Here is a 27,084-nt window from a genome sequence, read left to right as displayed (position 1 = left end):
GGCGGAAGTGTTTGCTCTTCGGGAATCCACGTGGAGGGTTTCCTCGATGCGCGCCTCGATGGGGAAGGCGCAAAAGAGGCGCAATTGGCGGGCGCGGCTGCCGGGATCGCCTAGGAGGGGGGGTCCCACTCCCCAGGAGCCTGTGCAGCTGGAATTGGGAGGTGACGATTATTACTATTGCTGCTGCTGCTGCTATTACATTTTAAACCGCCTTTTTGATATACAGCCCACCTAGTGTCCAGCCTCCTGTTTTCCTTATAACAACAACCTTGCAAGGTGGGGTAGACTGAGAGAGGGTGGGAGGAACAGGCCCAAAATAATAATAATAATAATAATAATAATAATAATAATAATAATAATAATAATAATAATAATTTGGAAGGGACCTTGGAGGTCATCTAGTCCAACCCCCTGCTAAGGCAGGAAACCCTATACCATTTCAGACAAATGGCTGTCCGGTCTCTTCTTAAAAACTTCCAGTGTTGGAGCATTCACCACTTCTGGAGGCAGGTTGTTCCACTGGTTAGTTGTTCTAACTGTCAGGAAGTTTCTCCTTAGTTCCAGGTTGCTTCTCTCCTTGATTAGTTTCCATCCGTTGCTTCTTGTCCTGCCTTCAGGTGCTTTGGAGAATAGCTTGACTCCCTCTTCTTTGTGACAGCCCCTGAGATATTGGAAGACTGCTATCATGTCCCCCCTCACCCTTCTCTTCATTAAACTAGACATCCCCAATTCCAGCAACCGTTCCCTAGATCCATATAAAGTCTGTCCCAGGGCTTGCTGTTTTCCTGTCTTAAATACTGTTTGTTTATTTAACTTTTTTTGTATCCCGCCTTTAATTATTGTTATAAATACCCCAAGGTGGGGAAGATGCATAATACTCCTTCCTCTTCTCCCCCACAATAACCCTGTGTGGTGGGTTGGGCTAAGAAAGAGGGACTGGCTCAAAGTCACCTGACCCAGCTGATTTTCAGGCTAAGGCTGGACTTGAACTCAGGGTCTCCCACTTTCTAGCCTGGCTTGCCTTAGCCATTATTAGACCAAACTGACTCTCGTTTATATTCCATGTCCATCTCAAAAGTAAAATTAGCATTACCTCTTAAGTTGATTACTTTTTTTAAAAAAATATCCTGCCTCCTTACTTTATAAATAATGCATGGCAGTGAACATAAACTCTTTCCTCCTCCTCTCCCCCCCCCCACAACAACAACCTTGTGAGGTTGAGGTTTGCACAGTCAGCCGGATGTTTACAGCAGATTTGGCATTTTTGTCCACCTATCTTGCCGAGGAGCTAAAACAGGCCAGTTTGGCAGTATTAAAAGTATCATTGTCACAGGATGTCAGCTGTTCCAAGTAAAGCTGCCTTTTGCAACTGACTGGTGGCGATTTTTGTCAATGCCGATGATGCTCAGGTGATGCTCCCAGCTATTTTGGGATTGCACCCAAGGCGCTTATTACTATTGGCACCATCTTTGGTTTTGAGTTCGTGGGGTTTATTTTGGAGTGAGCACGCACGGAGGTGGAGTAGCAAAGTAGGGTTGCATTCTGATCTGGTGTGGTCCTCTTTCTTCCCATCCACCCCCAACCCTTCTAGATGAAACCATCTTGAAAGGAGTGGATGAGAGCAACGCCCTTGTCCTTCCGTCTCGAAAAGCCCAGGAGAAACGGGCAACCGGCCTTAAAAGTCCAGGGAAGAAACCCCTGACAAAGAAGCAGAAGAAGAATTTGCAGAAGGTTTTGGAACAAAAAGCCAAGAAAGAAAAGGTGGGTGGATTGATTGATTGATTGATTGATTGATTGATTTCAGGAAACCCATGCTTGAATATTGTGACGTGGGGAGGCAGGAGATGTCACCCCCATCCTCGGCTCATGTCGTTTGTTCTGTTTGGCTTGATTTTGAAATTCTAGCGAGCGGAATTGCTGAAAAAGCTGAGTGAAGTCCAAGTGCCCGAGGCCGAAATGAAGCTCCTCTATACCACGTCCAAGCTGGGAACAGGAAAACGGATGTTCCAGGCGAAAAGGTAAGATAAAGAAGTGCGAGGGGTCCCTGGTGCTTGGTGATTTTCTTGCGGACATTTCATGACGCAGTGCTAGAAGGAAGTGGGGTTTGGAGAAGGAGGAGGAAGAGGAAGAGGAGAAGGAGTAGGAGTAGGAAAAGGAACAGGAGGACTGTGGGAACCTTGGTGCTCTCTGAGCTTGGCGGTCTTCTTGCAGATTTTTCATGACCCAACTAGGTAACATCATCAGTGCTAGAAGGGGATGAGGTTTGTGGAGAGGAGGAGAAGGAAGAGGACTGTGGGGTCCATGGTGCTCTCTGAGCTTGGTGGTTTCCTTGCAGACGTTTCTTGACCCAGCTGGGTAACGTCTTCAGTGTTAGAAGGGAATGGGGTTTGTAGAGAGGAGGAGGAGGAGGAGGAGGAGAAGGAGCGGGATGATGACCACTGTGAGGTCTTTGATGCTCTCAGAGCTTGGCTGTTTTCCTGTAGACGTTTCATTACCCAAGCCTTGGTGGAGCAGTGGGCTAATGCCTCCTTAAGTAACACCAGCTGCCTGCAATTAGTGCAGGTTCGCATCCCACCAGGCTCAAGGTTGACTCAGGTAGGTAAAATGAGGACCCAGATTGTTGGGGGCAATAAGCTGACTTTGTAATAATGCTGCTTGGGGTGTGTGTGAAAGCCCTAACAAGCAGGCATATACATAGAATGAAGGCTACTGCTAAGCTTGTAAGCCGCCCTGAGTCTTCGGAGAAGGGCGGGATATAAATGTAATTAAAAAAAAAAACTAGGTAACATAATCAGTACTAATACAGTAGGATGCGGGATTTGCTTTAAGAAAGGGTTCAAGTTCATCGGCTCATTTTATTTATGAAACATGGGCATATGTTTCATTTGATGTCGCCTTTCTGCGCCCATTTGAGCTTTTAGCTTATATATCCTTTGGGAAATGCAGATGATGTTCAGAGAGGGCAGCTGCTCTTTCTGGGCACCTCCAGATATGGGAGCCCCCCAGAAGCGTTAAAAAAAATATTTATCTGATTGGGGGATTCTGAGAGTGGATATCCACTCATCTCCAAGCTGGCATCAATCATGCCAGTTTGGAGATGAGCAGGGGGTTGGACTAGATGACCTCCAAGGTCCCTTCCAACTTATTATTATTTTATTATTATTATCTTCCTTGGTGTCTCTTCAGTGCTTGGGGGATAATATGGAAGTCTTGGTTCCAGGTCAGTCCAAGAAGTGAATGCTGACTGGTCAAAGAAAATCAAAAGCGTTGGAGGCGCCAGAAGGAAAAGAGGCAGACTTGAATTGGAGGATGAACAGGTAGAAGAGGAGGAGGAGGAGGAGGAAGAGGAGGATTCTGAGAAGGAAGAACACCTTGACAAGGCACTCCTAGAAGCCTCCACCACCACCAAGACAGAATCTGGAAAGGTCTCTGAATCTCCACTCTCTTTGCCCAAAGAACTTGATAAACTTTCTGGGCAAAGAGACGCAACCTCTAAGCCTCTGTCCGAACCTGCGGTGTTTGTTCCAGTGGATCGATCCCCTGATATTCAGGTCAGTTTTGAATCTAATCCATAGAGAATGTTCTCGTGCCTCATTCAAGTTTGCTAACGAGGCAAACCTGAGCTGGACGCACGTATCATAAGTTATATATCAGAGGTCCAGGGGCTAAACCAAAAGCAATTAAACCATCTGGTCTGGGCAATGTGAAGCAACATGCAGCTTGCAACAGAAGAGGTTCTTAGGGTGGGAATATTAACCACAAGTGGCTTTGAAACTCCAAAATGCTGTGTACTGAAATTAAATTTACAGTTTGGGCTACCATAGTGTTTGTTCTTTGTACAGTAAATATTCTTTGTTTGAAGGGTACCGGGTGCTCTCTGAGCTTGCTGGTTTTCTTGCAGACATTTCATTACCCAGCTAGGTAACATCATCAGTGTTAGAAGGGATTGAATTTAGAGAGGGAGGGAGGGAGGGAGGAAAGGAAGGGAAGGAAGGAAGAATGAATTGTGGGGTCCTTGGTGCTCTCTGAGCTTGCTGGTTTTATTTTATATATTTTTTATTTATTTTTTTATTTGAATTCCATTTATATCCTGCCCTTCTCCGAAGACTCAAGGCGGCTTACAAGCTTAGCAGTAGCCTTCATTCTATGTATATGCCTGCTTGTTAGGGCTTTCACACACACACCCAAGCGGCATTATTAGAAAGTCAGCTTAATTGCCCCCAACAATCTGGGTCCTCATTTTACCTACCTCGGAAGGATGGAAGGCTGAGTCAACCTTGAGCCTGGTGGGACTCAAACCTGCACTAATTGAAGGCAGCTGGTGTTACTTAAGGAGGCATTAACCCACTGCTCCACCAAGGCTCTTGCAGACATTTCATTACCCAGCTAGGTAACATCATCAGTGTTAGAAGGGATTGAATTGAGGGAGGGAGGGAGGGAGGGAAGGAAGGAAGAATGAATTGTGGGGTCCTTGGTGCTCTCTGAGCTTGCTGGTTTTCTTGCAGACATTTCATTACCCAACTAGGTAACATCATCAGTGCCAGTAAAGAGTGCTGTTTGCTGTTGGGTTTATATTCTTTTTTTTTTATTGAAAAGTTTTAACATACAATTTTCCTTTAAAACCCCCCTCCCCCTCCCTTCACCCCCCCTACCTCTCCCCCCTCCCCCCACCCCCCCACCTCTCCCCCCTCCCCCCCCCACTTCCCAGAGCTAAATACAAGGTATATATATATAAAGCAATCATAAACAATCATATACTAACAACTATAAACTCTAAAATCCATCTCTCTCTAGCTTATATAGGATATAACAAACCTTAATAATATTAAATATATATAAAAAAACTGAAATAGGAAAAGAAAAAAAGAAAGAAGACTTATTCAAATGCTACATGAAACTTCTTAACCCTATACTTGTTCTGGATAAACTCTATCCATTTTCTCCATTCCATAATATAGCGTTCTTTGCTGTTGGGTTTATATTCTGGTGTTTTGCCTGTCTGGGTGGGAGGGGGCAGTCTTAGAGATTCTTTGGTTGGGCTGTTTAGTAATGGCTCTTTGGCCATTTCTTGATTGGTGTATAATTGCTTGCTTGATTGTTGGTCTGAAGATGACCTTGGAGTTAATCTATGCTGGTGCTAATTACTGGTGGAGAGAGGTTTGGGTTTTGTTGTTTCCTTTTGGGGCTGGTTGATTGTCTCTTTTGCACATATAGATGTACCGTATTTTCTGGCATATAAGACAACTTTTTAACCCATGAAAATCTTCTCAAAAGTCAGGGGTCATCTTATATGCCAGGTGCTGAAACTTTAGGTACAGGGCTGGCTGGAAAACCTGGAGCGGATCTCCCATTTGGTCTGCGCAGGGAAAGCTTTAGAGTGAATTAGGAAAAGTTTAATCCACTTGCACTGTTTTATGTTTACATGTTTGATGACAAACAGCCTTATGTTTATAAGTGACAGTTTTCCTACTAAGTACCTGCATGTCATAAGCATTTGAATTAAAATTACCATATTAAAATCAAATCTGATGTTTTTTAATTTTTATTTGGTGTGCGTTGGAAGAGGGGTAGTCTTATACGGCGAGTATAGCCCAAACCCTATAATTTAACAGGAAATGTAGGGGGTCATCTTATACGCCGGAAAATACGGTAGTTAATGTCCATGTGTCTATTGATGGCTGATTTGTCAGAGTGCCAGGCTTCTAGAAATTCCCTGGCATTTTTGGATTTGGTCTGGTCTAGGATGGCCACATTTTCCCAGCTGAAACTATGGTTAAATCTGTCTACATGTTGTGTGAAATTAAAGAATTTTCGTCATGCCTTCTGACTGCCAGTTGGGGTTCATGGATATTCTCTTGTTTCTCTTGTGTGTCAAAGGAAGCCAGGTTGAAACTCCCAATACTTGGAGAAGAGCAAGTTGTGATGGAAGCCGTGCAGGAGAATCCGATCGTCATCATTTGTGGGGAAACAGGTTGTGGGAAAACCACGCAAGTGCCTCAGTTCCTCTATGAAGCAGGCTATGCGAGGTATAAATTTGGGGGGCTTCAAATGTAGCCCCTTGTACAGATAGTCCTTGACTTACAACCATTCATTTAGGGACAGTTCAAAGTTACAACTGCCCTGGGATCGACTTATGACCCTGTGGTCATGGGATCAAAATTTGGATGCTTGCCAACTGGCTCGTGTTTAGGACCGTATTCTGGGACTGTGTGATCCCTTTTTACGACCTCCTGACAAGCAAAGATTCACTTCACCAACCGTGTTACTAACTTAAGAGCTGCAGTGATTTACTTAGCAACCGGGCAAGTAAGGTTGTAAAATGGGGCAGCACTCACTTAACAAATGTCTTTTTTTATTGAAAAGTTTTACAATACATTTTTTTAAAAAAGACAAAACCCCTCCCAACCCCCTCCCCTCTCCCCAACCCTCCCTAACACCTCCCTCCCTTCCCCCTCCCCCCTCCCCGACTTCCCAGAGCTCAATACAGGGTATAAAAATACAAGCAATCATGCAAACAACAATAAGATATTAAATCTATCGCACTTTAACTCTTATAAAATAACTACAAGCAATTTAAATATCACATCAATACTTATTCAAATGCTAGATGAAATTTAGTCCCATATTTATTCTGGATATAATCAATCCATCTTCTCCACTCCACAATATATCTCTGTTGCGACTGGTCTTTCAAGTACGCTAAGATCTTTGCCATTTCCGCCAGATTGGAAACTTTTAAAGTCCACTCTTCTATAGTCGGCAGTTCTTCCTTCTTCCAATATTGCGCTACTAAAAGTCTCGCTGCCATAATTAAGTTCAACATCAGCTTGGTGTCCACAACAGTAGTATCAATAATAATGCCCAGTAAAAACAGTTGCGGACAAAACTTTATCCTTTTCTTGAATATCTTTTGCATGTTCCACCAAATTTTAATCCAAAAAGCTTTAACCTTTTTACAGGTCAACAAATGTCTTGCTCAGCAACCAAAATGTTGGGGTTCAGTTATGGTCAAAAGTCAAAGGATTAGTTGTATTGGCTTTTAATTCTTTGGTCGGTTGTATCTCCCTGTGCTCGCTGGAATAAAATAAAATCAATTAACACTTTAGCTTCAAGCCTTCATTTCCACAATGCTCTGGTACAAATAATTTAAACCAGCATTTTTTTCAAGCTTAGTAACTTTAAAACGCACAGACTTCAACTCCCAGAATTCCTCCGCCAGAATCTTGGGAGTCGAAGTGCATTCATGCTGCCTATGGAATTCTGTGAAGTGAAGTCCACTCGTGCGGCTAGGGCAGGGGTAGGCAACCTTGGCTTTTTTATAACTTGTGGACTTCAACTCCCAGAATTCCGTAACCCAGGGGCAGGCAACCTTACTCTTTTATGACTCGTGGACTTCAACTCCCAGAATTCCTGAGCCAGCCATGCTGAGGGGAAGGGAGAGGTTTCTATGCTGAGCCATGCTGGCTCAGGAATTCTGGGAGTTGAAGTCCACGAGTCATAAAAGAGCCAAGGTTGCCTGCCCCGGGGCTAGGGAATTCTGGGAGTTGAAATCCACACATCTCAAAGTTGCCACTTAACTAGTCTATTAAAACCTCATCTCAATTCTGTTTGTAGCACCGGCGGCATCATCGGGATTACCGAGCCTCGGCGGGTAGCAGCAATGTCTATGTCTCAGCGTGTTGCAGCAGAAATGAATTTATCCCAACAGTAAGGATGGCTCTTTCCAAAATTGATTTCAGATATAATTGGGGTGGGTGGGAAAAAACCCTCTGTTGAAATAGAAACATGGGAAGTTCTGGCATCTGTCTTAAGTTTGAGAAACCACTTCAGGATTCAGTTCTGCCACGTGGGATAGATTTCTCAGGGAAATTAAGTAGCTGGACAGTGACATGATGATTTTGTGCTTTGCATGATTATTACTCTGAATGTTTGTTTGTTTTTTGAGAACAATTTCTATATAGTTACAAGCCACTGTTGCAGCTTGTTCCCTAGTTTGGTTCCTTAGTACTATTTTGACTAACTCGATCCAACCTAACACATTCTCTAGATTTTTGAAATGACTGCTAGCAAAATTGGTTGCTGGAATTGGGTATGTCTAGGCTGATGAAGAGAAGGACGAGGGGGGACATGATGTCTCAGGGGCTGCCCCAAAGAAGAGGGAGTCAAGCTATTCTCCGAAGCACCTGAAGGCGGGACAAGAAGCAACGGATGGAAACTCACCAAGGAGAGAAGCAACCTATAATTAAGGAGAAACTTCATGACAGTTAGAACAATTAACCAGTGGAACAACCTGCCTCCAGAAGCAGTGAATGCTCCAACACTGGAAGTTTTTAAGAAGAAACTGCACAACCATTTGTCTGAAATGGTATAGGGTTTCCTCCCTGTGCAGGGGGTTGGACTAGATGACCTCCAAGGTCCCTTCCAGCTCTATAACAATAACGAGGAGGAGGAGGAGGAGGAGGAGGAGGAGGAGGAGGAGGAGGAGGAGGAGGAGAAGAAGAAGAAGAAGAAGAAGAAGAAGAAGAAGAAGAAGAAGAAGAAGAAGAAGAAGAAGAAGAAGAAGAAGAAGAAGAAGAAGAAGAAGAAGAAGAAGAAGAAGAAGAAGAAGAAGAAGAAGAAGAAGAAGAAGAACAACAACAACAACAACAACAACTGGACGATGTTTGGAGAGCAGGATCCTAACGTTATTTAAACATTGCTGTTTATGTTTGTCCTAAATACATCCAGCGGGATGGGTGTCCTGACTGGATGGGTTTAACGGTCTCATCTCAGTTTTGTGTGTTGTGGGGGAAATCTGACAACCTCAACATGGTTTCCACATTCTCTTTACCAGTGTGATCTCCTACCAAATACGTTACGAGGGGAATGTGACGAAGGACACGAAAATCAAATTCATGACGGACGGTGTGCTGTTGAAAGAAATCCAGCAGGTGAGGACTTTATATTTTCCTCCTTTGAAAAGTGAGGTAGAAATGGATTTTAGGAGAATGCACAGAGAGGCTGAACATTTTCTAACTTTAGCAGTCCAAGAAGACATTTGAGGAGTCAGATAATCTCTTCTTCCTGTTTCCTCCCCAGTCATGAAATAAAAGAGGCAGGGAAGACACATTTTTTTCACTCCTTCTTGAAAACAGTCTTGAAATTACAACTGCAATTGGGATCAGAATCTCTATTGCTAAGCCAGGGAGTTGTTAAATGAGTCATGGCCAATTTTGCGCCCTTTTTTGGGGGGGAGGGGTGTACGTTGTTAAACCGATGACTGCAGTTGTTAAGTGAATCACACGGTCATTAAGCAAATCCAGCTTTGTCCATTGACTTTGCTTGATGTCTACGGAGATTCTCAGTCATCCAGGTCCTGGTTTGTCCCAAAGGTGCCTTTTCAGGAGGCAACTGGACTTTGTTTTTCTTTGAAGAAGTTTCGCTTCTCATCCAAGAAGCTTCTTCAGCTCTGACTGGATGGTGGGAAATGGAAGGACTTATACTCCTTGCAGACTGCTGGTCATTTGCATCCTTTTAGAGAGTTGTTGAGGCCACTGGGAGGTTTCCCTGTGTCCTCGGAGTCACCTGAGCGGTGCAAATGGGTGTGGAGCCTTCTTGGCTGCAGGATGTTTTCTGCCCTGGGTTCCTTCCCTGTTGAAGACGGGCGCAGGCTGTGTTGTCTGCATCTCAGACTGAAGCGCAAATGGTTCCTGCGGTCTGCAATATTATTTTTCTGGAAATCCGTTCATGCTCCCACATCATTCGAAGGGTGTTCATCCCAAAGCGCGTAGCTAAATGTCCGTGGATATTCTCAGTCAGTCCAGGTCACGGTTGTCCCAAAGTTGCTTTTTCAGCAGGCCACTGGATTTCCTTTTTTTTTTTCCTTGAAGACGTTTTGCTTCTCCTCCAAGAAGCTTCTTCAGCTCTTGACATAGATGGTGGGGAAGGATTTATATTCCTTTCAGAGAGCTGGTCATTTGCATTCTTTTAGAGAGTCGTTGATGCCAGCTGGAGGTTTACCTGTATCCTCGGGGTCACCTGAGTGACGCAAATGGGTGTGGAGCCTTTTTGGCTGATGGATATTTTCTGGCCTGAAGGCTTCACAGCCATTTGCGCCACTCGGGTGACCCCAGGGACACAGAAAACCTCCAAGTGGCCTCAACGACCCAAAAAGAGCCTTGGTGGAGCAGTGGGCTAATGCCTCCTTAAGTAACACCAGCTGCCTGCAATTAGTGCAGGTTCGAGTCCCACCAGGCTCAAGGTTGACTCAGCCTTCCATCCTTCCGAGGTAGGTAAAATGAGAACCCAGATTGTTGGGGGCAATTAAGCTGACTTTGTAATAATGCCGCTTGGTGTGTGTGTGTGTGAAAGCCCTAATAAGCAGGCATATACATAGAATGAAGGCTACTGCTAAGCTTGTAAAGCCGCCCTGAGTCTTCGGAGAAGGGCGGGATATAAATGGAATTAAAATAAAATAAAATAAATAAAAGGATGCAAATGACCAGCTGTCTGCAAGGAGTATAAATCCTTCCATCCCCCACCATCCAGTCAGAGCTAAAGAAGCTTCTTGGATGGGAAGAGAAACATCTTCACAGGAACGGCAGTTGCCTCCTGAAGAAGCACCTTTAGGACATTAACTTGCTTTGTTGGAAGCCAGCTGGGAAGGTCACCAATGGCGATCACATGACCCCGGGACCCTGCACCCGTCATAAAGACATGCCCGTTGCCAAGTGCCTAAATTTTGACCACGTGACCGTGGGGATGCTGTCACAGTCAGAAGAGCCAGGACCTTTGTTTCCCCCAGTGCCGTCGTAACTCCACAAACGGTCGCTAAACAAATGGTTGTAAGTCAAGAACGCCCTTTAATTGTTGCCCTACTGTTCCCTTGCAAGGCTCTGGGGTTAGATTTGAGGTGTTAGGACGCTGAACTTTTCGATCGGAAGGTCGGCAGTTTGGCGGGTCGAATCCCGAGTACCGCGTAGCAGAGTGAGCACCTGTTACTCGTCCCAGCTTCTGCCAACCTAGCAGTTCGAAAGCACGTAAAAATGCAAGTAGAAATATAGGGACCACTCCGGTGGGAAGGTAACAGCATTCCGTGCGCCTTTGGCGTCTAGTTGTGCCGGCCACGTGACCACGGAGACGTCCTCGGACAAGCGCTGGCTCTTTGGCTTTGAAACGGAGATGAGCACCGGCCCTTAGAATCAGAAACGACTAGCACACATGTGTGGGGGAACCTTTACCTTTACCTTACCTATCCTGAAATGCCCAATCCCCTTCTGAATCTCAGTTCACCAGCCTGGCGAACCGAACGGAAATTCTTCCGCGTCTTAATTTTTGTTTGTTTCTTTGTTTGTTTGTAGGATTTTTTGCTGTCCAAGTATCACGTCGTCATTCTGGACGAAGCCCACGAGAGAAGTGTCTACACCGACATCTTAATTGGCCTTCTATCGCGCATCGTCCCTCTCCGAGCTAAGGTAAAGAAGAAAGAAGGATTAATTAATCAAATGCATGCCGTGTTTCCACGTTGAGCTCCGTCTCATCGAAAGGTGTCTTACTTCTAAATAACTCCGGCCTTCCAGCAAGCTAAAAGCCAGATAAAACAATTGCCAGATTTAAGGGAAAGCCTCTTCTACACACACATGCACCCCGCGCTGCTCCTCTCGTTTCCTCCCCCCCTCAAAAAAAATCTTTCTCATCTTTAATTCTGCCCAACCTTTGAGCATTTTCCCAACGGTGCTTTTTTTTCAGGAGACTTTATTGTTTTTTCTTTGAAGACATTTCGATTCTCATCCCAGAAGCTTTTTCAGCTCTGACTGGATGGTGGGGAATTGAAGGATTGATACACCTTGGAGACAGCTGGTCATTTGCATCCTTTTAGAGCAGGGCTCTTCAAACCTGGCCCTTTTATGACTTGTGGACTTCAACTCCCAGAATTCCTCAGCCAGGCACTGGCTGAGGAATTCTGGGAGTTGAAGTCCACAAGTCATCAAAGGGCCAAGTTTGAAGAACCCTGTTTTAGAGGGTCATTGAGGCCACTTGGAGGTTTACCTGTGTCCTTAGGGTCACCTGAGCGGTGCCAATGGGTACACAAAGCCTTCTTGGCTGCTGGATGTTTTCTGCCCTGGGTCCCTTCCTTGTTGAGGGTGGGCACAGGCGGTTGGCGATGAGCCTCTGTCTTCGAGCGTTTCGTTTCTCCGTTCTCAGAAAGGGCAGCCGCTGAAACTGATCATCATGTCTGCAACGCTGCGTGTGGAGGATTTCACCGCTAACCAGAAACTCTTTCCTGTTCCTCCTCCGGTTATCCAGGTGAAAAGGGAGTGGGTGTGTGTGCGTGGGTGTGGATGGCTAGGAACAATAAATGAGGTTTTTGAACATTTTGCCCAGGCTTCCTTCGGATCTCTGTTCATCACAACCCTCTTTTGGCCAGTTTCCACCCCAAGGCCTTCCCGCTCCTGACTCGGCTTTTAGTTTGGTGAAGATAAAAATTAAGCCGAGTTCAGTGCCTGATAATTTTGCATTTCTATGTGTTGTAGACTTAACAACGGTTCTTTTAGGGACCATTCAAAGTTACAACGGCATTGAAAAAAGTGACTTGGGACCGTTTTTCACAGTTACGACCATTGCAGCATCCCTGTGGTCACGTGATCAAAACTCGGGAGCTTGGTGTGGGAACGGCCAGAATCTGGTTTCCCAAGAATTTGGTTTCTCACCCTTCAGCCTTTCCAGACCCCCCCTAATGAGCCTCCCTGTTGGTTTCAGTGAGAGCACACTCTCCTGGCTCACAGGGCTGGCATGTGGGAGGTGTTGTGATTCAGGGTCAGCCTGTGGGTTCGGCAGTTGGGTCGGATGACTCAGAGGAGGAGGAGGGGGGTGTTGAAGACCTTGCTGAGGGGGTTGAAGATCTTGCTGATGAGAGCCCTCAGCCAGGCCCCTCCCACTTGGTCACCACGCAGACCCAGCTGTGTGAGCCTGACAGTGTGGATGAAGATGACCCACAGCTGGCCCTGTTCAAGGACGCCCGACGCAGGAGGCAGTCAATTAGGAGTAAACAGGAAGGCAATGGGGCTCCTCGGAAGGAGGCAGAGAGAAGCCACGCCCTGAACTCTATATAAGGGGAATGTGTGGGAGGGCTGTTTTGCTGAAGGCAACCGCTTGGATAGTTCCTGTTTCTTTAAGCTCCTGTTTCTTGGTTTGTCTTGTTCCGTTTGTTTTTGTAGTAATAAATTTGGCAGGCGTAATTCCAGCCTCTTGCCTTCTTGTAAAAGGGGTTGTCCCTGCCTTTTCTGCAGCGCCGGTAGCAGGCTGGTACAGAACAGGAGGTTTGGGAAATGCTGTGATAAAGCCTTCACATACATCTTATGGTACCTTGTTTTTGTGTGATCTCATAGGCACCTGAGTAATCCTTATCATTTCTATGTACCCTATTTCGTAGGAGACTGATGAAGTTTTTTTGTAATGTTGGAGGTAAATAAAAGTTCAGCGGGCAGTGCTCAGGGAGTTCTTTTTCGGAGACGAGGCTGCCTGGCTGGTTCAGGACAACTCTATCGACCCGGGTCTGATTTTCTTTTCCCTTCACTTGGCAACTGATTTGTATTTATGACGGTCGCAGCATCCCGGGGGGGGGGGCGGGTCGTGTGATCCCCTTTTGCGACTTCAATCAGCCAAGTCAAGGGGGAAAACCAGATTCTCTTAACAACTGTGTTACTAACTGAACAGCTGCAGGGATTCACTTAGCAACTGTGGCAAAAAAAGGTCGTAAAATGTTTATCAAGGCAAATGTAGGGCTCAGTTTGGGTCATAAGCCAAGGACTATTAGATCATAATTATATATCATATTTATGTTAACTATAAAATAAAGAGCTGCCCGTGACTGGAAGCCTTTTATTTTGAAAATTTAAAGAATAGGGCAGTAATTTAACCCAGAACCTTCTGACAAGGTTGATTTAAATTTGGGTCCAGAGCATTGTTTCCTTGTCTTGCCATTCAGCACGTTTTTCTTTTTTAACCTATGTTAAAATTTTAATCTATGTCAGGTGGATGCGAGGCAGTTTCCGGTCACCGTTCATTTCAACAAGAGGACCCCGCTGGATGATTACAGCGGGGAATGTTTCCGGAAAGTCTGCAAAATTCACCGAATGCTTCCTCCAGGTCAGAGGGCTGGTTTTTTTAAAAAAAAAACAACAACAACAACACCCAGGTGCTTGAAGAGATACCTATAAAATTGAATTTTGTCTTTGCAAAGCATCCACGCAACAGCAGCAGCACATCATTCCCTGATGGTGTTTCGATAAAGCTCCACCTGTGGGGTCCTGGGTGCTCTCTGAGTTTGGTTATTTTCTTGCAGACGTTTCATTACCAAACTAGGTAACCTCATCAGTGCTAGAAAGAATTAGGTTTGCACCCTGATACCACTGGTGATGTTCCCTACTTGGGCCTTCAAATGTCTGCAAGAAAACCACCAAGCTCAGAGAGCACCAAGGACCCCAGAGTTCTCCTCCTCCTCCTCCTCCAACTGATGATGTTACTTAATTAGGTAATGAAACATCTGCAAGAAAACAACCAAGCTCAGAGTGCACCAGGGACCCCACAATCCTCCTCCTCCTTTCTTTCTCCTCCACTCTACAACCCCCCTCCCTTCTAGCACTGATGGTATTAGCTAGTTGGGTCATGAAATGGCTGCAAGAAAACAACCCAGCTCAGAGAGCACCAAGGACCCCATAGTCATCTTCCTCCTCCTCCTCCTCCTCCTCTCTTCTCCATTCTACAAACCCTACTCCCTTCTAGCACTGATGGTATTAGCTAGTTGGGTCATGAAATGTCTTCAAGAAAACCACCAAGCTCAGAAAGCACCAAGGACCCCAGAGTTCTCCTCCTCCTCCTCGTCCTCCTCCTCCAACTGATGATGTTCCTTAATTAGGTAATGAAACATCTGCAAGCTCACAGAGCACCAGGGACCCCACAATCCTCCTCCTCCTCTCTTTCTCCTCCACTCTACAACCCCCTCTCCCTTCTAGCACTGATGGAATTAGCTAGTTGGGTCATGAAACATCTGCAAGAAAACCACCCAGCTCAGAGAGAACCAAGGACCCCACAGTCCTCCTCCACTTCCTCCACTCTGCAAACCCCACCCCACTCCCTTCCAGCACATGATGTTACCTAATTGGGTCATGAAACGTCTGCAAGAAAACCACCAAGCTCAGAGAGCGCCAAGGACCCCTCACTGCAACCCTGAGATACAAATATTCCCTTTCAAGCAGAGGTCCCCACCTTTTGGGCACCAGGGACCGGTTCCTTGGAGAGACGTTTCTTTGCAGACCGGAGGGTGTGTGGTTTTGTGTGCTGCCTGCATCCCGTGGATGGGGCTTTGCCTGTTGGTGCGGCCCGGTTGCTGGCATGCTGGGGCCCGATACCAGTCCACAGACCAGGGGTTGGGGACCCTGCTTTAAAGTTCTGACTACCCGTAGATCTCTGCTTCTTCCCCAAAGCAGGCCCACTAAGCCGGATGCCTACCCCCATCATCCCCAGCCAGGTCTTTCAGCATTCATTTAAACGTTTCGGATATTCTGCAAAGGGAGCAGGAGGTTTTCACTTTTGCAGAGATGGACGCGCCCTGCACTTCGCAGCTTTCTCTTTGGTGGACCAGTTTGAAATGCCGCCGTTCTTTCCTTTTGCAGGGGGCATTTTGGTCTTCTTAACTGGACAAGCCGAAGTCCATTCCCTGTGTCGGAGGCTGAGGAAGTCCTTCCCTTTTTGCAAAAATGCAAGGCCGGGTAAGTTTTGCGCTCTTGAAATTTACTCCTGTCCCCGGTCCCAAAGGTGCTTTTTTTTTTTTCCAGCAGGCAACTGGACTTCCTTTTTTTTCTTTGAAGACGTTTCGCTTCTCATCCCAGAAGCTTCTTCAGCTCTGACCGAATGGTGGGGAATGGGAGGATTTATACTCCTTGCAGACCGCTGGTCATTTGCAGAGTCATTCAGGCCATTTTGGGATTTACCTGTGTCCTTGGGGGTCACCTGAGCGGTGCAAAGGGGTGTGGAGCCTTCTTGGCTGCAGGATCTTTTCCGCCCTGTTCCTGCAGTCTGCAGTGTTTTGTTTTTTTTAATCCCATTTATATCCCACCCTTCTCCGAAGACTCGGGGCGGCTTACAATTTAAGCACAAACCAATGTGCTTAGCAATAGCCTTCATTCTATGTATCTGCCTGCTTATTAGGGCTTTCACACACACACACCCAAAGCGGCATTATTACAAAGTCAGCTTAATTGCCCCCAACAATCTGGGTCCTCATTTTACCTACCTGGGAAGGATGGAAGGCTGAGTCAACCTTGAGCCTGGTGGGACTCGAACCTGCACTAATTGCAGGCAGCTGGTGTTACTTAAGGAGGCATCAGCCCACTGCTCCACCAAGATAGATAGATAGATAGATAGATAGATAGATAGATAGATAGATAGATAGATAGATAGATAGATAGATAAATAGATAGATGATAGATAGATAGATAGATAGATAGATAGATAGATAGATAGATAGATAGATAGATAGATAGATAGAAAGATGGATGGATGGATGGATGGATGGATGGATGGATGGATGGATGATAGATAGATAGATGATAGACAGACAGACAGACAGATAGATATAGATAATGATAGATAGATAGATGATAGATAGATAGATAGATAGATAGATAGATAGATAGATATAGATGACAGATGAATGATAAACATAGATGATAGATAGCAATAGCACTTAGATTTATACACCGCTTTACACAGTGCTTTACAGCCCTCTCTTAAGCAGTTTACAGAGTCAGCCTGTTGCCCCCAACAATCTGGGTCCTCAGTTTACCTACCTCGGAAGGATGGAAGGCTGAGTCAACCTTGAGCCTGGTGGGATGCGAACCTGCACTCATTGCAGGCAGCTGGTGTTACTTAAGGAGGCATTAGCCCACTGCTCCACCAAGATAGATAGATAGATAGATAGATAGATAGATAGATAGATAGATAGATAGATAGATAGATAGATAGATAGACAGACAGACAGATAGATAGATATGGATAGATAATAGCCATATGATGAGAGATGATTGATAGATAGATAGATAGATAGATAGATAGATAGATGATAGATAGATGATAGATATAGATGATAGACAGACAGACAGATAGATAGATATAGATAGATAGATAGATAGATGATAGATAGATAGATAGATAGATAGATAGATAGATAGATAGATAGATAGATAGATATAGATGACAGATGAATGATATACATAGATGATAGATAGCAATAGCACTTAGATTTATACACCGCTTCACAGTGCTTTACAGCCCTCTCTTAAGCAGTTAAGAGTCAGCTTATTGCCCCCAACAATCTGGGTCCTCATTTTACCGACCTCGGAAGGATGGAAGGCTGAGTCAACCTTGAGCCTGGTGGGACTCGAACCTGCACTAATTGCAGGCAGCTGGTGTTACTTAAGGAGGCATTAGCCCACTGCTCCACCCAGGCTCTGGGAATCCGTTCATGCTCCCACACCCTTCAAAAGGTGTCCATCCTAAAGTGCATAGCTAAATGTCTACCTTCAGCTCTGACCCCTGTGTCCTCCATTTTAATCCTTCCTCCAACAGCAGCGCAAAAAAGTTAGTAGCATGTTGCCAAGTGAATCTGGCTTTGCTCGTTAACTTTGCTCGTCAGAAGGTTGCAAAAGGGGAGCACGTGACCCAGGGATGCTGCAACCGTCATAAATATGAGTCAGTTTCCAAGCGTGTCATAAATATGAATCATTTTCCAGGGTCCAAATTTTGATCACATGACCCACAGGGATGCTGCAACAATCACCACTGTGAAAATGTTCGTAAGTCCCTTTTTTAGTGACGTAACTTCAGGTGGTCGCTGAATGACCTGTCGTAAGTCGAGGACTTTACTCGACTTTAATTGATCTTCTCCACCCTTTCAACTCTCTGAAATGACCCTGATATCCGATGATAAGTGAAACCTCCCCCCCCCAAAATCAGGAAGTTCTTGGCCCTGTTCATCACTCTCTTAAATCACTCCAGAGCTGTGTTTCTCAATCCTGGCCACATTAAGAGGGGAGAGCTTCACCTCCCATAATTCCCCAGCCAGAATGGGTGGACTTGCTAGGGAATTCTGGGAGTTCGTTCATCTGTGTCGACTGGGAAAATTTGGGATTTGGTCCACCCTTGCTGGCTGGGGAATTCTGGCAGTTGAAGTCCATCCATGTTACTGGGGAATTCTGGGTGATGGAAGTCCATGCTAGCTGGGGCCTTCTGGGAGTTGAGGTCTGTCCATGTTGCCAGGGGAATTCTGGGAGTTCTACTAACATTTATTAGACTTGGTTGAGAAAGATGTGGCTTTGCTCTTTGTAGGTTCTGATGATGAGTACGATTCTCTGAAAGCCATCCGAAGGTTTAAGAAATCCAGACGGAAAAAGAAGCACTTTCTTCAAGTAAGCAAAATTTTCCTGCAACTGTCATAAATGCAGTCTGGTTTCCAAGAGCCCAAATTTTGATCATATGGCCATTTATATGGTGCACCATTACAGGCGCAAGGACCAGTTGCAAGTCACTTTTTTCCATTGCCATTGTAACTTTGGTCACTAAATAAATGGTAATAAGTTAAAGACTAAGATGATCCAAGGCCTGGAGACTAAAACATACGAAGAACGGCTGCAGGACTTGGGTTTGGCTAGTCCAGGGGTAGGCAACCTCGGCTCTTTTATGACTCATGGACTTCAACTCCCAGAATTCCTGAGCCAGCCATGCTGGTTCAGGAATTCTGGGAGTTGAAGTCCATGAGTCATAAAAGAGCCGAGGTTGCCTACCCCTGGGTTAGTCTAAAGAAAAGAAGAAATAGGGGAGACATGATAGCAGTATTCCAGTATCTGAGGGGCTGCCACCAGACAGGGAGGACAATTAACCAGTGGAACAGTTTGATTCCAGAAATCGTGGGCACTCCGTACTGGAGATTTTTAAGAAGAGTCTAGACATTCACCTAAGATGGTATAGGTTCTCCTGCTTGAGTAGGGGGTTGGACTAGAAGACCTCTAAGGTCCCTTCCAGCTCTTTTCTATTCTGTTCTATTCTATTCTATTGACAAGATATATTTGCTTCTTCTTAAAAAAATTCCCCAAAATATCTTAGTTTTGCACATTCATCTTCTAAGTACCCTCTATCTACTTAAACACAACAATCTGATTTATCTTCTTGCTTTAATGATTGGATATGCTCGTACTTTTCAATCACGTCTAAGGTTCTCCCAAATGCCTTCTAAATTTTAAATCTAGAAGTTTTTCGAGTCTTTGAAGTTGTTGGTTTTTTTTCCTTTCTTTCTAGACCCTGCCCAACATTGATCTGGATAATTATTCCGTTCTGCCAGTTGACGGAGACGAAGACCGTGAAGCCGCCGAAGATGATGAAGAAGCAAACTCAGTTGGTTCGGATCTTGACCTTGATGTGGGCGAAAATTGCCTTCAAGAAGGTTTGTCCTTTCCAAGCATTTGAAACTTGGTTGAGTTTGCACAGAAGACCAGAGAGATTTTTTAATCATGGTTAGCCAATCAAACCACATTAGCCTGAGCCGTAATAAGATAAGACAGCTTCTTTATGTTTCTAATTTATGGACAGATCTTGCCTTCATATTATCATAGGTTGAAACCCTGGCTTGTTCAACAAACCACAAATGTTAAGTTAGCAGCTTATTGTATAACCTGCTCAAAGATGTTGGTCTTCAGCGGGAGATCTTTTTTTTAAGATCAAGTATTCCTGTTTTTAAAGTAACCATTCTGTTAGATTTACGGTCAATAAATCTAAATAAAGTAACAAAGAGACTAGTTCTCATGAAGCTGCCTGAAAAATAGCTGCTGCTTCTCTTCTTCCCCTGCTTCTTAGCTCTGATTTGCCAAACATATTGAACTGTATTTATTTACTGGTTATATTTTTATTGATATTTTTATACTGCTTTATTTCGTGAGGATTCCTGGGGAAGCGAGTGATTAAAACAAAAGCACATAAGGTTAACATCAATGATCAAACAAAAAATAGCAGAGGCCTTACTGTGTCTGGAAAATACGGATTATAGTACTAATAATCTTGCTGGCTAATCTTTTCAGCACTTAATCTATTTTTTTTTGTCCTGTTTATAATTTGAATGCAGGTGAAAAACCGGATTCTTCCCACCCACTTTATGTTCTTCCGCTCTACTCTTTGCTGGCTCCAGAAAAGCAAGCCAAGGTAAGACTAAACACCCCTGTAGGAATATTGGGGTACATTCAGAAAAGCTGCATGTTGTTATGAGGGTCACAGTGTCCTGGAGTCATCTATTCTCCTTTTGAGACTTTCTGGCAAGCAAAATCAAGGCTGAAGCCAGATTCACTCAAGAACCATGTTATTAACAACTGCACTGGTCCACTTAACAACTGTGGCAAAAGAGGTCATAAAACCGGGGCAAAGCTCACAGCAACTCTGGCTTAGCAGTGGAAATTTTGGGCTCAATGGTAGTCGTACGTCAAGGACTATCTATACTTTGAGAATTGCTAGGGAGCAGCCATTATAATTCTTTTCCTCCCACCCATCTAAACTTCACTGTCTCTTTGCCCTCTGGAATGCAGCCCCTCCCACTCCGGAATCCAGACCACATTCTACCCCACTAACGGAGTCTTTACAAATAGGACATGGCTGATGGGAAGCATGGCAATCCCCAACATGGGCGACATCACCGCAGATGATGTCGCCTTTAGAAGTTGTGGGAACTTCATCACTGGAAGCTTTCAAGAAGAGACTGGACTGCCACCTGCCAGAAATGGTGTAGGGCCTGCTGCTTGGGTGGGGAGTTGGACTAGATGACCTACAACAGACATGTCAAACACAAGGCCCGGGGGCCAGATCCGGCCCGCAAAGTGGTTTCATGTGGCCCGCGAAGCCATCCTGGAAACAGTGAGGGAACGGCCCCCACTGCCTTGGCCCAGAGACCCTCTTCCTGCCAAAGACCCTCAGATCTGTCCCACTCCTGCCCAGGCCCCCATAGGCACCCTTGATGCAAACAATGTAGAGCTGGCCATGCCCACCCAGTAGGCCATATGCACTCTAGCCACGCCCACCCAGGCCACACCCACCCGGCCCCTTGAGGGCAACCGCAGTGTTGATGTGGCCCTCAATGAAATTGAGTTTGACACCCCTGACCTACAAGGTTGCTTCCAACTCTGTTATTCTAGTCTAGTCTAGTCTACAGGGAGTGCAGAATTATTAGGCAAATGAGTATTTTGACCACATCATCCTCTATGCATGTTGTCTTACTCCAAGCTGTATAGGCTCGAAAGCCTACTACCAATTAAGCATATTAGGTGATGTGCATCTCTGTAATGAGAAGGGGTGTGGTCTAATGACATCAACACCCTGTATCAGGTGTGCATAATTATTAGGCAACTTCCTTTCCTTTGGCAAAATGGGTCAAAAGAAGGACTTGACAGGCTCAGAAAAGTCAAAAATAGTGAGATATCTTGCAGAGGGATGCAGCACTCTTAAAATTGCAAAGCTTCTGAAGCGTGATCATCGAACAATCAAGCGTTTCATTCAAAATAGTCAACAGGGTCGCAAGAAGCGTGTGGAGGAACCAAGGCGCAAAATAACTGCCCATGAACTGAGAAAAGTCAAGCGTGCAGCTGCCAAGATGCCACTTGCCACCAGTTTGGCCATATTTCAGAGCTGCAACATCACTGGAGTGCCCAAAAGCACAAGGTGTGCAATACTCAGAGACATGGCCAAGGTAAGAAAGGCTGAAAGACGACCACCACTGAACAAGACACACAAGCTGAAACGTCAAGACTGGGCCAAGAAATATCTCAAGACTGATTTTTCTAAGGTTTTATGGACTGATGAAATGAGAGTGAGTCTTGATGGGCCAGATGGATGGGTCCGTGGCTGGATTGGTAAAGGGCAGAGAGCTCCAGTCCGACTCAGACGCCAGCAAGGTGGAGGTGGAGTACTGGTTTGGGCTGGTATCATCAAAGATGAGCTTGTGGGGCCTTTTCGGGTTGAGGATGGAGTCAAGCTCAACTCCCAGTCCTACTGCCAGTTTCTGGAAGACACCTTCTTCAAGCAGTGGTACAGGAAGAAGTCTGCATCCTTCAAGAAAAACATGATTTTCATGCAGGACAATGCTCCATCACACGCGTCCAAGTACTCCACAGCGTGGCTGGCAAGAAAGAGTATAAAAGAAGGAAATCTAATGACATGGCCTCCTTGTTCACCTGATCTGAACCCCATTGAGAACCTGTGGTCCATCATCAAATGTGAGATTTACAAGGAGGGAAAACAGTACACCTCTCTGAACAGTGTCTGGGAGGCTGTGGTTGCTGCTGCACGCAATGTTGATGGTGAACAGATCAAAACACTGACAGAATCCATGGATGGCAGGCTTTTGAGCGTCCTTGCAAAGAAAGGTGGCTATATTGGTCACTGATTTGTTTTTGTTATGTTTTTGAATGTCAGAAATGTATATTTGTGAATGTTGAGATGTTATATTGGTTTCACTGGTAAAAATAAATAATTGAAATGGGTATATATTTGTTTTTTGTTAAGTTGCCTAATAATTATGCACAGTAATAGTCACCTGCACACACAGATATCCCCCTAAAATAGCTATAACTAAAAACAAACTAAAAACTACTTCCAAAAATATTCAGCTTTGATATTAATGAGTTTTTTGGGTTCATTGAGAACATGGTTGTTGTTCAATAATAAAATTAATCCTCAAAAATACAACTTGCCTAATAATTCTGCACTCCCTGTAGTCTAGCCTATACATTCTATTCTATTCTATTCTATTCTATTCTATTCTATTCTATTCTATTCTATTCTATTCTATTCTATTCTATTCTATTCTATTCTATTCTATTCTATTCTTCTCTTCTCTTCTCTTCCCTTCCCTTCCCTTCCCTTCCCTTCCCTTCCCTTCCCTTCCCTTCCCTTCCCTTCCCTTCCCTTCTCTTCTCTTCTCCTCTCCTCTCCTCTCCTCTCCTCTCCTCTCCTCTCCTCTCCTCTCCTCTCCTCTTCTCTTCTATTTTCCATTCCATTCCATATTTCCTATTTCATTCCATTCCATTCTATTCTATTCTATTCCATTCCATTCCATTCCATTCTCTTCCCTTCTCTTCTCCTCTCCTCTCCTCTCCTCTCCTCTCCTCTCCTCTCCTATTCTATTCTATTCTATTCTATTCTATTCTATTCTATTCTATTCTATTCTATTCTATTCTATTCTATTCTATTCTATTCTATTCTATTCTGTTCCCTTCCCTTCCCTTCCCTTCCCCTCTCCTCTCCTCTCCTCTCCTCTCCTCTCCTCTCCTCTTCTCTTCTCTTCTCTTCTCTTCTCTTCTCTTCTCTTCTCTTCTCTTCTCTTCTCTTCTCTTCTCTTCTCTTCTATTTTCCATTCCATTCCTTATTTCCTATTCTATTCTATTCCATTCCATTCCATTCCATTCCCTTCTCCTCTCCTCTCCTCTCCTATTCTATTCTATTCTATTCTATTCTATTCTATTCTATTCTATTCTATTCTATTCTATTCTATTCTATTCTATTCTATTCTATTCTATTCTATTTTCCATTCCATTCCATTCCATTCCATATTATCTATTCTATTCTATTCCATTCCATTCCATTCCATTCCATATTCTATTCTATTCTATTCTATTCTATTCTATTCTATTCTATTCTATTCTATTCTATTCTATTCTATTCTATTCTATTCTATTCTATTGTTCTTGTAGAAGGAATGCCTAGTAAACTTTATTCTCTGTCTTTGGTGAGTTTGTTCTTTTTCTCATCCATTGAAAACTGTTCCAAACTCAGGTTTTCAGGCCATCTCCACCTGGGACTAGGCTGTGTGTCGTGGCCACCAACGTGGCAGAAACATCTCTGACCATCCCGGGCATCAGATACGTGGTTGATTGTGGGAAGGTCAAGAAACGCTTCTACGACAAAGTCACCGGCATCTCATCCTTCAAGGTTATGTGGACATCCCAGGCTTCAGCCAACCAGCGGGCAGGCCGAGCGGGCCGAACGGAGCCAGGCCACTGTTACAGGTCAGCTAGCTTTTTTTTTTTTTACTTTTACAGACCTGAAAATCAGGAATGCCCAAATGTGGATCCATGATGCTCCCTGAGCTGGGTGGTTTTCTTGCAGACATTTCATGACCCAACTAGGTAACATCATCAGTGCTAGAAGGGAGTGGGATTTGTGGAATAAAAGAGGAAGAGGAGAAGGACTGTGGGGTCCTTAGTGATCTCTGAGCTTGGTGGTTTTACTCAACTAGGTAACATCATCAGTGCTAGAAGGGACGGGGGGGGGGGTTTGCCCTCTGTATGTATGCAAGAAATTTGCCCTGTAATACCAAATCAACAATCAAGCAATAAGCAGCAACCTAATCAAGGAATTACCAAGAACACTCTCACCAACATTGACAGGGAAGCCATTACTATATAAATAGAGAGCAAACCCCGCTCCCTTCTAGCACAGAGGATGGTACCTAGTTGGGTCATGAAACGTCTGTAAGAAAGCCACCAAGCTCCACAGAGCACCAAGGATCCCCACAGTCCTCCTCTTCTTCCTCCTTCACCTCTTCCTCCTCCCACCTCCCCTCCATTCTGTAAACCCCACTTCCTTCTAGCACTGATGATGGTACCTAGTTGGGTCATGAAACATCTGTAAGTAAGCCACCAAGCTCCACAGAGCACCAAGGATCCCCACAGTCCTCCTCTTCTTCCTCCCAACTCCCCCTCCATTCTGTAAACCCCGCTTCCTTCTAGCACTGATGATGGTACCTAGTTGGGTCATGAAACATCTGTAAGTAAGCCACCAAGCTCCACAGAGCACCAAGGACCCCTCATTTTAACCCTGAGCTACAAACGTTTTCTTCTGTCCATGCCCAAATCATCAAAGCTGGGTGAAGGTAGCAACATCTGGCTTGGGCAGCCGTGTCCTTGGAAGGACCTTGTCTTAGTGTTTGCCTGTACGTACGGACAATATTTGCACACAGGCGTGAGTTTTCTCTCTCAAACCCTTTTATGTCACCGCCACAGCCCTAAATCATCCCGATTCTTTTGGACACAACAAAGGGATTAGCACAGTTCTTTAAACACGGGTCCTTCTTTAGCCGCTAGCAAGGAGCCAATTTTTTTTTTAAAAAAAGGATCGTTTTGATCTCCGCTGCTCCCTTTTTTTGTGTTCCAGGCTTTATTCTTCAGCTGTGTTCAGTGATTTTGAGCAGTTCTCTGCTCCCGAGATCACCAGGCGACCTGTTGATGATTTAATTCTGCAGATGAAAGCCTTGAACATCGAGAAGGTGAGAGTTCAGTTTTTAGCGCTTCACTTTTAGCCATCCTCCTGGCGCCACGACCTTGGTAACAGGCGGGGGATCTGGCCAGAAAGGAGTCACACCTGATGGCCCAATCAATCCCCCCCTCCCTGTTTCCCATACAGATACACCAAAGCGAAAGCATCAAATTCTTCAGCCCCCAAGTAACAGTTCCCCCCTCCCCTTGGCATGGCAGCGTGTGCCGACAGGGACCTGACAGGCGGCTGTGGGATCCTTTGCCTTTTATCTGACCCATTTGCTAAGCAGCATCTCTGTCAGAATCCATTTATATCCCATTCATAAAACTCTTTATCTGTATGTTTTTAAAATCTTATCCCTCCCCCTGGATTCTGCCATTTCTCCAAGGAGGAGAGAGAGGATGTGCATTCAGCCTGCCGGGAGGCTGTCTTGAAAGACCAGGGGAAGAATCTTTGAACTGAGAACAACCAAGGAAGGGGGGGGAAGAGATCTGGTTTGTATCTCCGTTTAGAATCTCTAAAGCAGACATGTCAAACACAAGACCCGGGGGCCAGATCCGGCCCGCAAAGTGGTTTCATGCGGCCCGCGAAGCCATCCTGGCAACAGTGAGGGAACGGCCCCCGCTGCCTTGGCCCTGGCCCAGAGACCCTCCTCCTGCCAGAGACCCTCAGATCTGTCCCACTCCTGCCCAGGCCCCCATAGGCACCCTTGATGCCAACGATGTGGAGCTGGCCATGCCCACCCAGTAGGCCATACGCACTCTAGCCACGCCCACCCAGTAGGCCACTCCCACCCTGGCCACACCCACCAGGCCCCCTGAGGGCAACCACAATGCTGATGCGGCCCTCAATGAAATTGAGTTTGACAGCCCTGCTCTAAAGGAAGGGAGCAATTGTCGTGAAGACATGAGAGTTCCCTCTTTCCCATGGAAGGATTTGACACCTGAATTTAAATTGATCCAGGACAAACCAGATGGCTTGGAGGGAGGGGGTTCGACCCGGGGAACTCTTTTAAAAAGCACCAAACTGTAACACAGTTCAGATCCTGTCTAGTATTCCCATTACCAAACATGTTTCAGTAAAAGCTCCTTTTGGACAATTTCTGGTTCAAGAGTTCGTTCTTTCCTGGGATGTGGATTGGGGTGGGTCCTGACAATCTCTCTCCCGTCTCCCAAGGTCCCTCCTTCATACCATCATAATACTCCCTGACACGTATCTCTCCATCTCCTCTTTTGTCTCTTTCCTATCTATAGGTAATCAATTTCCCGTTTCCTACCCCACCCTCCACCGATGCCCTGAGGGCTGCAGAGGAATTGCTGATTGCCCTCGGCGCCTTGAAGTCTCCTGCCACATCTGGAAGGTAAGGGACATCCACACTTGCGCTTGGATCCCAAAGGATTGATCTTTTAGCTCCCTCCTCACTAACTCTCCAGGCCTTTCATGACCCAATTAGGTAACACCATCAGGGCTAGAAGGGACGTTTTCTGTATAGACAGTAGCTGACAGGGCAAGCCACTTGTATATAAACAGAGAGCCAACCCCACTCCCTTCCAGCCCTGATGGTGTTACCTAGTTGGGTCCTGAAATGTCTGCAGGGAAATCACCAAGCTCAGAGAGCACCAAGGACCCCCTTTCCTCCACTCTACAAACCCTTCTCCCTTCTAGCCCTGATGGTGTTGCCTAGTTGGCTCCTGAAACGTCGGCAGGGAAATCACCAAGCTCAGAGAGCACCAAGGACCCCACAAGCATACCAAGAGA

The 27,084-nt window shown here is 45.3% G+C and overlaps 1 protein-coding gene and 1 long non-coding RNA gene across 4 annotated transcripts in view; both read left to right on the top strand.

Moving 5' to 3' along the window:
* Positions 1-27,084, top strand: part of LOC310646683 — an 86,691-nt gene that overhangs the window by 22,007 nt on the left and 37,600 nt on the right. The gene's annotated exons all lie outside the window — the stretch shown is intronic.
* Positions 9-26,690, top strand: DHX37 (DEAH-box helicase 37; the record flags this gene model as incomplete). 3 transcript variants are annotated; one of them, XM_083373247.1, is made up of 17 exons in its annotated part: positions 9-161; positions 1,592-1,761; positions 1,906-2,018; positions 3,221-3,551; positions 5,878-6,026; positions 7,615-7,707; positions 8,834-8,930; positions 11,340-11,453; positions 12,184-12,285; positions 14,013-14,127; positions 15,654-15,749; positions 18,367-18,446; positions 19,333-19,477; positions 20,153-20,229; positions 23,845-24,077; positions 25,225-25,336; positions 26,580-26,690. In XM_083373247.1, the coding sequence occupies exons 1-17, from the start codon at positions 47-49 to the stop codon at positions 26,688-26,690; spliced, it is 2,253 nt and encodes a 750-aa protein (XP_083229373.1). In that variant the 5' UTR covers positions 9-46. The 3 variants fall into 3 exon arrangements, with proteins under 3 accessions (XP_083229373.1, XP_083229374.1, XP_083229372.1); XM_083373248.1 differs by lacking the exon at positions 26,580-26,690 and adding an exon at positions 25,474-25,615 and having other exon boundaries at positions 24,001-24,077; XM_083373246.1 differs by lacking the exon at positions 26,580-26,690 and adding an exon at positions 25,474-25,615.

The sequence above is a fragment of the Vipera ursinii genome (genome assembly GCF_947247035.1).
Source record: "Vipera ursinii genome assembly, chromosome: 14".
In the NCBI taxonomy this organism is placed as follows: Eukaryota; Metazoa; Chordata; class Lepidosauria; order Squamata; family Viperidae; genus Vipera; species Vipera ursinii.
The sequence above is the reverse complement of the archived record's forward strand: the minus strand, read 5'-3'. Positions and strand labels throughout refer to the sequence as shown.